The sequence below is a fragment of the Schistocerca piceifrons genome, chromosome 5, assembly GCF_021461385.2.
Source record: "Schistocerca piceifrons isolate TAMUIC-IGC-003096 chromosome 5, iqSchPice1.1, whole genome shotgun sequence".
In the NCBI taxonomy this organism is placed as follows: domain Eukaryota; kingdom Metazoa; phylum Arthropoda; class Insecta; order Orthoptera; family Acrididae; genus Schistocerca; species Schistocerca piceifrons.
In genome coordinates, this window is record NC_060142.1 from 305,562,317 (window position 1) to 305,575,337 (window position 13,021).

At 43.3% G+C, this 13,021-nt stretch overlaps 1 protein-coding gene across 1 annotated transcript in view; it reads right to left on the reverse strand.

Moving 5' to 3' along the window:
• Positions 1-250: 250 nt before the first annotated feature.
• The window catches only part of LOC124798525 (lysosomal acid glucosylceramidase-like), a 248,710-nt gene continuing 235,939 nt past the window's right edge, over positions 251-13,021 (reverse strand). The window contains exon 11 of the mRNA XM_047261971.1: positions 251-1,775. Within this exon, the coding sequence (XP_047117927.1) occupies positions 1,676-1,775 (100 nt within the window). The 3' untranslated portion in view covers positions 251-1,675. The remainder of the gene's footprint in view (positions 1,776-13,021) is intronic.

The following is a 13,021-nucleotide window of genomic DNA, read 5'->3' on the forward strand; positions in this document are numbered from 1 at the left end:
CTCCACTTGATGTTATTGCCTGCAGGACATCTAGGATCAGTCAATCATGGGCTATAACCAGGAGCATCACAAAGAATCTGCATATATATTACATTGATTGTAACTCATTAGTGGGATTTCATACAATGCGTCAGCAATGTATCGTGGTGTCCTACCCTATAATATTGCTGCTCAGGTTACAATATAAATTAAAACAGGTATATCAGTCAGCCAAATTTTTTATTGATGTCACAATGTGTTGCAAGGGTTTGGAAATTCATACTTGAGTGAATACATGAGTTTACATGCTTATTACTGCTGAAGATAGCCAGTAGACTGTTTTTCATTCTACTTTGTTATAGAATAATTATATCACATATTATTCAGAATATGTTACCCAATATTACAATAATAATAATACCAAGTAATCCATGTTGTCTACCTCAGTCCATTATCATATACATAAGAAATAAATTTTCCAGGCTTTGAGCAGTTAAAGGGCCTGTAATTCAAAGAGTACTTTATATCCATTCTAAGGTGCAGGTAGCATGTGAAAAAAAAATTCTTGTTGTTATTTTATCTTCATTCGGAACATGGTTTTGAAGCAGCTCCCCTTCCAGTCTGTCCCTTGCAAGTATCTTCATTTCTGCATAACGACTGCCTTGTACATTAATTTGAACCTGTTAACTATTCTCAGGCATTGGTCTTTCTCTGTGAATTTCACCATTTCCAACTTAACTATTTCTTGTTGTTTCAGGATATCCTTATTTTAGTTACTCTGTGCAATAATGTTCTTTTCATCTTAATTTGATGCAGTAACTCTTCATTTGCTACAAAACGTACTCATCTAATCTTCAGCATTCTTTTGTAACCCCAAATTTCAAAAGCTTCTGTTTTTCTCTTAACTCTGCTGTTCATTGTCTGTGTTTAACTTCCATAGAAGGTCACACTTCAGACACATGCTTTCAGAAAATACTTTCTAACTCTTAGTTTACACTCTGTGTTAGCAAACTTCTTCTTTCTTGAAACACTTTTTTTTTTATACAAAATCCTCTTTACTTTTACCATCATCAGTTATTTTGCTGTATGAATAACAAAACTCACAAAAGAATATCAACAACATTGCATGTGCATCAAATCAAAGGCACAACTAACACTTCTTTGTTAACATGCAGCATGAAACCATACATAATAATGGATAACATGTAAACTTATATATTGTGTAAATAATCTTTATTACGTGTAAATGTTTGATGTTACATGTGTATGTCTACATGCAGTGACTTTATCTCATTTCATAGACTACATGCAGTCCACTAACTTAGATTTCAAAGGAGGCTACTGTATTAGCACAATAACAGATGACGGTTGATTTGAAACTAAAGCTTTACAAATTCTACAGTTCACCAGGAATACTACTACAAACACTGACAAAGAATACTGTACTGTTCATTTGGAAACTTACTTACTGGTTTAGCTATCTGAGGGTAAAAAAGTAAAAACATCACTATTTTGTTAATGTGTTTGTACTTGTTGTAACAAAATAGGTTTTTTAATCATTACTTGTGTTCTTTATTGTGTAAGAAAAAAATAGATTTAACATTTTTATACAGATCTTAAGCTTCCATATCCTTCAACAATTTTAGTCATCATTCCCACAAATTCCAGGCACTATTAAAAGTGCCACACATGTACATTACCAGTACATTAGAGTGTTGAAAGATCTCTTGGGAACTGAAATAGTAATGTAGCCACGATCCGGGTCTGCAATTGTTACCTTTGTATTATGATCTCTCCTACAACACAGAAATATCAGCAGTCAGATCAATGAAAGAAAAAGAAAACCTTATTATAATCTTACCAGTAGTGTACTTTATCAAGTGCAAAGTTTGATAAAAATTGATGAAATAGATGATCATTATAACATTGCAACATTGGTAATTATCAGAATTAAGTCTTTAATACCTTTCAAATATGTGTAAATTTTGCCTTAAGTTAGGATGTGTACTGGTAATATTTATAGGTAATAGTTGTTTACCAGTAACTGAAAGCAAGGCTTGTTATTGACAGATTATGTAACAGGCATGAAACTTAACTCAAAAGACAGGAGCAAAACATGTGGGATCCCACACAGTTTGGCTATGGGTCTGCTGTTACTTTTAACGCACATAGATTATGTTCAATGTCTTTAAAGAATGGTTCAAAGACTGCAGTATTTGCTAATGACACAAGCATACTAATCAAGGCTCAAAACCCAGCTCTATCAGACAAAGCTCATATAATAGCTGAACAGGATGCAATTGGATCATAGCAAACAGTTTAAGTCTTGACTTCAGAATGACTTGTGTTATGCAAATTCATACACGTAGAATGACTTATCAGCACTAGAAGTTGTCATTAAATGGTTCAAATGGCTCTGAGCACTGTGGGACTTAACTTCTGAGGTCACCAGTCCCTTAGAACTTAGAACTACTTAAACCTAACTAACCTAAGGACATCACATACATCCATGCCCGAGGCAGGATTCGAACCTGCGACCGTAGCGGTCGCGCGGTTCCAGACTGTAGCGCCTAGAACCGCTCGGCCAGCCCGACAGGCAAGTTGTCATTAACAGTCATACCATAAATGAAGCACCCTATATAAAATCCCTAGGAGTACAGCTGGAATGTAAGTTGAAATAGAGTCAACACACAGGTATATTGACAAAGAAGCTCCATCCAGTGCACTTTGTTCTTAGGAGTATCTCTCTTTGTGTGACTTAAAGACAACAATGTTGGCTTATCATGTATTGCCTATTGGATGTATTTTCTGGGACAGTGGACATAAAATATATAAAGCATTTATTTATTCATCAGAAATGAGCAGAAAGCATATTGTGTAATATACATAACCACTCTGGTTGTAGAGTTCCTTTTAAGGCTCCTGGAATCCTTACACTCAGTTACCAGTGGATTTATTTATTCATAGTTTTTGTTTCTGACAATAAAAGTAAATTTCTGGTGACCCAAATAAAGGCATAAAAATTATTTTCATGTAAATATTGTGTCGTTGTGCAGAGTTCAGAGTGGAATTAAGTACTCTAACACAAAGGAATTTGACAAACTGTCATCTAAAGTAAAACATGAAACTGACAATCTCAACCATTTCAGAAGGAAATAAAAAGATATCTCATTAGCTACTTAGTTTCTTTAAATACCAAGTAGCAGCATTCACTGTGAATTTGCATAAGTAGTAATGTATTGTAAACTAAGTAAAGCTCTAAATAACTATTTTCTTTGAAACATGCCAGTGGAATCAAGAAAATATTAAGCTAGCATTAGGACACAAACAACAACTCAACTGTTTAACATAACTGAGTCAGCAGCAACTTTTTCCAAGTAGCAGCTTTCTTTCTAATTTATGGTCTAAAATTTAATAGATATAAGCATGAATAGTCTTAAGCAATATAGTAAAAGCTTATGGTTAATATGGTGTGGAGATTATGTTTCAGTGGTTTGCTTGTCTTTTGTGAATAGATATCTTGACTTGTTCCAAACCTCTTAAGATTCTCATTCTTGATGGGATCTAAGTTACAGCATGGCTGAGCTGTAGGTTGTAGCTGTAGACTAACATGTGATGACAAACTTCTATTTGTATGAGTTATATGGAACAGAAAGTGGATTAACACTTACATCCTTGCCTTGCTAGTGGACAATTCATCAAATTTTTGTATGAACATTTTTCAAGTGTGTGCTTCACTCACAAAGTTTTCTATTTTTCTTTTGTGTTCCCTGTGGCCGCTGACATCAAATACGGTGAACTTTATTTTGCAAACAAGTAATTTGTAATTATCCACAACCACACATGGACACTATTTCAAACTTAGAACATATGAGTTGTTTTTTGTGTCCATCCCCCCCACCTTCTGTGTGAGACCTTGGTTCTGACACAAGATGGCAACCACAGAGGAATTGCAAGAGATATTAGAAGAGCTGATGCATGCAAACAGAGGCTGGAGAGTGAGCTACAGGCATGTCATGCACACATGGACTCTGCTCACCAAGTGCCAGCTAAAGAAAACTTTGTACAAGCAAAGTGCCACCACACCAACATCTCCTACTGTTACTGGAATGGTGACAAGCACAGGCGAGGTATTGGTTAAACCATTGTCCTTTTGACCCTGTGACCCATTCATGTGGTTCAGACATGTGAAATCAGTTTTCTTGAGTAACATTGTCATTAGTGACCTCGCCAAAGTATAAAATGTTGTTAGTCAGCTTGAGAAAAATTACATAGATGAAATGCAGAACATAATCAGTGCCCCACTAACACAGTGTTTATACAAATGGTTGAAGGAGGAATTAATCTGACAACTTTCATCACTGCAAGAGCAACGGCTTCATAAGTTGCTACAGCAAGAGGATTGTAGTGACAGAAGGCCATTTTAGTTCCCTCACCAGCTGCAGAGAACAGCACTGTCTGATATAGTTTTAGACTCATTGCTGTGTACTACCTGGGTGCACAGCCTCCCAGCTGAAGTGCAAGCCATCATTTCCACACAGATAGAAATGCAGCTGGATGCTGTTGTGGACCTGACCAACTTGATACATGACATGCAGGCAACATCTCCTTATACTGCAGCTGTGGCAGCCTACGATGCCATAGCCCTGACTTCTGCATTCACACTGTGGTGACACATGCTTCCAGAGCCCCTGTGGGCACCAACCTGCACCATCTGCTCCATAGTCTGGCTGCCCAGATGGCACCACTAACAATGCAGGTCAACCAGTTGGTGCACTCACAGCAAGACAGTAGCAGGCACTGTAGTAGCAGCATATCCAGCTGCTGGCGATCTGACTCATGCAAATGGCAATGCAGAACTACCCCTTCTAGCAGTAGTCTGGTAATGATGGAACAGCAGCTGGTAGCACACCTGCTTCAGCAATTATGTGGTGAAGTGTCAGCCACCATGAGCGAGCACAAACTTTAGCTGCAATGGGGCTTAGATGCACCCTGCTGTAGTGTGATATCTAAGCATCTCTTCATAATAGAAGGGGTTGCAGCATGAAATTTCTAATCTACAGAAGTTCTGACTTGTCAACATTCTCACAAATTATGCTGAGGTATCACAGGACTGCTGAGGCGCCGTCATTTATGGCAGCTAAAAATCCCACCACAATCATGTACAGCACACACCACTGAGAACTGTACCTCAGGCTGTGCTACACATTCATGTGGATATTCACTGTAGCTGATGTCAATGTGTCAACACTGAGTGCAGATTTCCTTGGCCACTACAAGATGCTAGACGACTTCACAAACTCTGGCATCAACACCACTGTGTTCTTCATGGTCATTCATTTTGTACAACTAGGGCTTCTTGTGTTGCTCATGGCCATGCATTTTGTGTGGCCAGGCCTTTGGAAAGACTGCCATCAGTAGGCACACACTTACACTGCCTAACAGTGTGCCAAAGCTGGGAGGCACAGTCAAGCACCCACCAGCACCTTTCCTAATGTAACATTCCATTTTTAATGTGGACATTGTGGGCCTGCTTTCGTTGTCCATGACAAATGTTACTTGCTGACAGTGGTGGATTGCTTCACTTGTATGCCATATACAATACCCACAGCTGACTGCCAAGACCAGGATGGCAGCTTTGCCTGTCCCAGCCATGTGACAACAGCCTGCACTCGTGATTTTGACTGTGTACTATTCATACACATCACCTAACTGTGTGACACTCACGTACACAAGACTACCAGCAATCATCTGGCATCCAATAGCATGATCGATCAGCTCCGTAGGACACTGAAAGCATCCCTAACTTGCTGCAACACTGGACTGAAGCACTCCTGCTGATACTATTTAGCCAGCAAGTGACATTGAAAGAAGACATTGGAGCTTCATCTGCTGACCTTGTCTATGGCTAACCACTGGCCATTACAGTTGGATAAACCATTGACTATCTTACATACAAATAAATTAAGGTTGTTGAGTGTGAAAATAAATTGTCAATGGCCATTGCACTATATCCTGTAGTCCTGGTTGGTCACCTTACCATGACAAATAATCCTTAGCTTCACATAAAAAAGCTCTGGGTGTCCTCAGTCAGTACTATATGATATAAAATCAATATTAATGTCTCTACAAAATATTATCCTCTAGTTAAGACTGTCTACCTCTGTTAGCTCTGTCTTTACCTTTATCTGCTACAGTGCCAGAAAAAAATTGTTACACCCTTTCAGAGGTTTTCAGTTCACTCAAAATTTATTGTTTCAACAGTGTCTATAGTGTACATGAAATGATTACATTTACAGATCAATAGCATAAGCAGTTCTGAAGTACCAGGTATCGACCCATGCTGAAATACTCATATTACTTTGTGGTGCAGCCTCCACAGGCAGCAATACAGGAACTGACTCTGGCATCCAGTCAATCATACAGAAGGCAAACACTGTCCTGGGGTACAGTATGCCACGCCCCCTCTACCTGTTCATGTAGTTTTGCATGGATCGTTGGTTGATGAATTGCTCGAGTCCCTTCTTGTTCCATCATATGCCACACATGCTTATTTGGAGATAAGTACACAGATTGTGCTAACTTGAGAAGTTGCTGCAAATTTTGCAGAGCATGTTGAGTTTCACAGGCAGTGCGTGGGCAAGGATTGTACTGTTGGAATAATACATCACCTTAGTATTGCAAGAATGCCAAAAGAAAAGGTCTAACACCATTCTGCACATACTGTGAGCTGGTTAGCATCTCCTCGAGAAACATCAGAGGTGAATGAAAGCTGTAGCTTATCACACCCCAGATGAGCCAGTGTTTCTTGGACAAATGCACTCTATGAGACAGTGCTCACCATGTCTATATCATATATGCAAATGATCATCATTGGCATACAACCACAATCTGCTTTCATTGCTGAAGACCACATCATGCTACTCAATTTTCGAAGTTATCCTCTGATGACACCAGTCAAGCCATGCACATCAAAGCTGTAGAAGACAGGCTAGATATGAGTATAACAGTAGTCCCACTGCTAATAACACATCTGGACTCAGAAGTCCTCTTATCTGTGCTGTGCTAGCTGTATGATCTGCCAATGCTGCTCTTACAATCCGACGATCCTGGCAGGCATGTCTAGAATCTCATCTGTGGGTGTAAGAATGTTCAAGTGTCCACTGATACCAGAATCTTTGTACAACTCCTTTCAAACTCACTCAGCTGGCCATAGAAAGCACAAGTTCACCTCCATGGCATGTTTGCTTGCTTGTTTCACACTTATGCACCACAATGGGCCTTCTGGCTGTGAGCAATCCCTATTAAAGGGTAGACACAGAGGTTCTCTGACAGCTATACCATTACACCAACTGTTGGTGGACGACATTGAAACCTGTGTCAGTCCATCTACTACCCAAGTTACATGCACTGTCATTGGATCAAAATTAACATCTTCTTTCCAGGTGTATTATTTCTTTTTTTCCAGCAGTGTATATACAATGTAGGATATGTCATGCTGGGGGCTACAAATTCTTAGTACTAGTACACTATACTAACTGTTGGTGGACAACACTGAAACCTCTGTCAGTACATCTACTATCTCCAAGTTACATGCACTGTCACTGGATCAAAATCAACATCATCTTTCCAGGTGTATTAATTTTTTTCCAGCAGTGTATATAGAATGTAAGATATTTCATGCTGGGGACCCACAAATTCTTAGTACTAGTATCTTATTTATTCCCTCACATACTACTTTGACATATTCCCTCACACACTACTTTGACATGAAATTCAAAGCACTATTCAAATCAATATAAATTTGTTATAACCTTTAATCACCAATAATTGCGTGGATATTCAAACACACTCACTTAGAAACATTAGCTGGTTACATGATAACAACTCAGTATCTCTCATTCGACTTCCATGCCGTGACATGCGGCCAGCGCCATTCGTAGCTAGGTGGCGCTCCTGCGCTCAGCCGAGTAGCGGAGTGCCTCTATCACCGTTTGCACATACTGCCGTGGCGGCACTGTTAAATGTCGTGGCACTGTCACGACACTTTTCCCCCCTTGAAAAAAAAACACTCACTTCCTTGGAGACATGGACAGTGTGGAGACATCCATGGCTTCTTGTGAGGCCCCGAGAAGATCCCGTGGAGAGACACGAGAGTATGGTCGAAAATGTACAGGACGGAAGCTCGTGCGTGGAACGTGCCTCCTGGACGAGATGACGGGTGAAAACTCCGGAGCAGCATCCATAGGTGTCGTGGACCTGGGGGTGTGCTCTAGTGAGATGGGTCCCGGAGAAGGCGGCGTTGCGACTGGGGCCGGTTCCGGCATACTCCGAAGCGGTAGCGACGTCGGCTGCATCAACACGTATGGTAGATTGGCAACAGCGACAGGACTGGCTTCTCGGGCTGGTGGAGGCGAAGGAAGGGGCGGTGGCACCGGCGTGGCCACCACTCGTGGGCGCATCTGGTCGTAATGGCGAACAACCATACCATCATCTGTACGTATTTCACAAAGCTGGCGGCCGCGAAGAGCCTTGACCACCCCTGGAATCCATTTAGGGCGAGATCCATACCCATGTGCCCACCGAGTATTTTCCTGCACTACGGGACACAGCACAAGGCCTGACAGGGTGAAGCAGGTGCAGTAGAGTGCGCAGTTGGCGGCCATGCAAGAGTTCAGCAGGGCTGCAATCACCCAGAGGCGTGAAGCGATAAGAACTCAGAAATTGCAGCAGAGCGTCATCTGTGGAAAAATCACTAAGGAATTTTTCCATCTGGCTTTTGAAAGTGCAGACAAGGCGCTCGACCTCCCCATTCGACTGCGGATGGAAGGGCGTTGCTGTAACATGATGAATCTCTTGTCCAGTACAAAAATCACGGAAGGCCTGCGAAGAGAACTGAGGGCCATTGTCCGTGACGATCGTGGATGGAAGGCCTTCTAGCGCAAAGATTTTGGACAAAGCCAGCGTCGTCGCCGCAGTGGTGGGCGATGGACAACGAACAACAAACAGAAACTTCAAGAAGGCGTCAATCAACTGTAGCCAATAAGTGCCGAGGAAGGGGCCGGCAAAGTCAGCGTGCACCCGTTCCCATGGCTGCGCCGGGTCAGGCCATGGAGAGGGCAATGTATGAGGTGCAGCCAGTTGTTGAGCACACTGACCACATGCAGCAACCATGTGGGTGATGTCCGAATCAATACCGGGCCAATAAACGTGCCTGCGGGCCAGGGACTTAGTCCGAGAAATCCCCCAATGGCTTTCATGCAACAGTTTGAGAACATCTTTGTGAAGAGAGGCTGGCACCATGACCCGTGGAGATGCACCATCTGTGGCCAGAAGAACAACACCATCACGAACAGACAGACGAAGGCGCAAGGCATGGTAGTTGCGAAGGGGATCCGATGCCCGGCCCTTGGTCCTGTCCGGCCAACCCCGATGAACAAAATAGATCACCTGACGTAGGACCGGACCCGCGCAGTAGCCGACGCGACCTGTGAACCTGTAAGTGGAAAAACCTCGACCGCACGATGTTCTTCCTCATCAACGTGGAAACAGAGTAGTTCATCACGATTGAAAAGTGGGTTGGGGCCCATCGGCAATCGTGACAATGCGTCAGCATTGGCGTGCTGGGCCGTGGGGCGATAGTGAATCTCATAGTGAAAACGAGACAAGTATAAGGCCCAACGTTGCAGGCAGTGAGCTGCCTTATCCGGAAGCGACGCCGATGGGCTAAACAGAGAGACCAGTGGCTTGTGGTCGGTGATGAGGTGAAACTTAGAACCATACAAAAAAACGCTGAACCTTTTTAGAGCATAAATGATAGCGAGTGCCTCCTTTTCGATTTGAGAGTAATGCCGTTGCGCATCATTGAGGGTCTTGGAAGCATTGGGGATGGGTCGTTCCGACCCATCCTCATACCGATGGGCGAGAACAGCCCCTAGGCCATACTGTGACGCGTCAGTCGCCAGAACCAAGTGCTGACCCGGACAGAATGTGGCAAGACAAGCACCGACTGCAAATGAGCCTTCAGGTGGACAAGAGCCCGCTCACACTCGTGGACTAACAGAAAGGGACGTTTTTGCATAACAGCTGATGCAGAGGATGAGCTACCACTGCTGCAGATGGAATGAATTTGTGATAATAAGCAATCTTGCCTAGAAATGCCTGAAGTTCTTCGGCCGTAGACGGCCGTGGTAGAGCGGTAATGGCTGCAACATGCTGACGTAGAGGACGTATACCCTCAGGGGACAAGTGGAAACCAAGATCCACAATGGAGGATTGGAAGAACTGTGACTTGTCCAGATTGCACTTCAACCCAGCCAAATGCAAAACCCGAAACAGTGAGCGCAAATTGCAAAGGTGCTCCTCAGTGGAGGCCCCCGTGACAACAATGTCATCCAGATAGTTTATGCAGCTGGGAACGGATGCCGTGAACTGTTCCAAAAACTGATGAAAAATGGCCGGCATGCTAGCAACGCCAAATGGTAACCGCTGGTACTGATACAACCCACAAGGAGTGTTGATGATGAGAAATTCCTTGGAAGAAGCATCCAACGGCAACTGATGGTACGCCTCCGATAAGTCAAGTTTGGAAAAGAACTGGCCCCCAGCGATCTAGGTAAATAACTCCTCAGGACAGGGAAGAGGATAAGTGTCAATGAGGCTCTGAGCGTTGACGGTGGCTTTAAAATCACCACACAATCGCAGACTCCCGTTTGGTTTAGAAACCACCATGATTGGTGATGCCCATTCACTGGAGGTAATAGGAAGGAAAATCCCTGAAGCTGTTAACCTGTCTATCTCAGCCTTGACAGGTGCATGCAACACCACCGGAATAGGGCGTGCCCGGAAAAACTTAGGGTGAGCTGTAGGTTTAAGAGTAATGTGGGCTTCAAAATCCTTGGCACGACCCAGACCAGCAGCGAACACGGACGAAAATTCAGAACACAATCCATCCAGCTGTTGATACGGAATATCCTCAGATATGAGGTGCACATCATCATCAATGGAGAACCTGAACAACTGGACAGCATCACAACCGAACAGGTTTTCAGTGCCCGCATGATCCACCACATAAAATGTGAGGGGCCTAACAACAGACTTGTAGGCAGTGGAAGCATCAAACCGGCCAATGATAGGAATTTTCTGTTTATTATAAGTTCTCAGATTTCGCGTAACTGGAGACAAGGAAGGGGAGCCCAACTCCAAATACGTGCAAGAATTAATGAGAGTTACTGCAGAGCCAGTGTCCACTTGATGTGAATGCCTTTATCCAGAACACGAACAGTAACAAACAACTTATTTGCTTGAGAAAGCACACAGTTAACATCCATGTCCGATGCCTCGTCCTCATCGACAGGAACTTTGGGGGACTGACACACAGAAGCAATGTGGCCTTTTTTTCTACATGAATTACACGTGGCCCAATGTTTTGGACATCCGGCCCTGTCATGCTGTACGAAACAACGTGGACAAGAAGGAAGTGCGGAACGAACCTGCTTCTGTGGTTGCTGTTTTCGCTGCGAGCGTTGTGGCCCAACGCGACGTTGTTTACGCGAGTGAACTGCCGCCACACCTTCGTTCTCCTGTGAAACAGGCAAATTGTCCGTGTCGAAAGTTGACTGTACAGCATCTACATCACACCATGTATCTATTTGTGTGCCAGCAGCGTGAGGCACTTCAAAGGATTGAGCGATGCTTAGAACTTCCGACAACGATGGGTTTGGCAGTTGTAGGGCACGTTGCCGAACTTCTTTATCAGGAGCAAGCCGTAGAATACCATCCCTAACCATTGAATCAGCATAAGACTCATGATGAGTGTCCGTGACAAACTGACATTTCCTACTCAGACCGTGTAGTTCCGCCGCCCAAGCCCGGTAAGATTGATGGGGCTGTTTATGACACCGGTAGAACGCCACGCAGGTGGCAACGATGTGGGTGTTTTTGCAGTAATAGTTAGACAATAAGTCACACATTTCTTGGAAGGACAGGGAGGCAGGTTCCCGCAGAGGGGCTAACTGAGATAGAAGCTGATAGATCCATGGGGAAATCCAAGATAGAAATAACGACTTACACGTAGGAGCGTCGACAACACCAAAAGCCAAGAAGTGTTGCGGCAAACGCTTCTCATAATCCTCCCAGTCTTCAGCGGCCTCATCGTAAGGAGGGAATGGAGGCGGAGAACAGGAAGACAGACGATGAGTAAGCGACGTCGACAACGCCTGAATAGCAGCCGTCAGTTGTGTTTGTTGTTCAATGAGCGCTTGCATAAGCTGTTACATGTCTGCCCCGTCACGAACACACAAATCCACAATGCAGTGGAAATATCCCATCCTCGTCCCAAAAAGTGTTATAACCTTTAATCACCAATAATTGCGTGGATATTCAGACACACTCACTTAGAAACAATAGCTGGTTACATGATAACAACTCAGTATCTCTCATTCGACTGCCATGCCGTGACATGCGGCCAGTGCCGTTCATAGCTAGGTGGCATCCCGCGCTCAGCCGAGTTGCGGAGTGCCTCTATCTCCGTTTGCGCGTACTGTTGTGGCAGCACTGTTAAATGTCATGGCACTGTCACAACACAATTACCTGAAGGGCCTGGGACTTAACTACATTTTTTATGTATGAGATATGCTCAAAACTAATGGGTACTTTTTTAAACAATCTTATTTCTTCATCTACATGAATGTTACCCTCCTCAAAATAGTTCCCATGAGATATCATACATGTATGTCAGAACTTTTTCAAATCCCTAAAGCACTTATAGAACTTGAGTGCCAGGCTAGCTTTTACCTCTCTCAGTGATGCATTTTTTAACATGATCTGTGCTTGTAAATAAAGGCCATTAAATGTTTTCATTAATTTTGTGGAACAGAAAAGAGTCACTGGGGCCATGTCTGGTGAATTTGAAGACTGAGACTTCATTACTTTTGCCCCACTCCGAAATTTACTCATGCTGGGATTGTTAAAGACCTACTCTCCTGGTTCCTACAGTGGAAACACTATTTTTCCCAGTCTGTGCACATTTTTTCCCACTAAC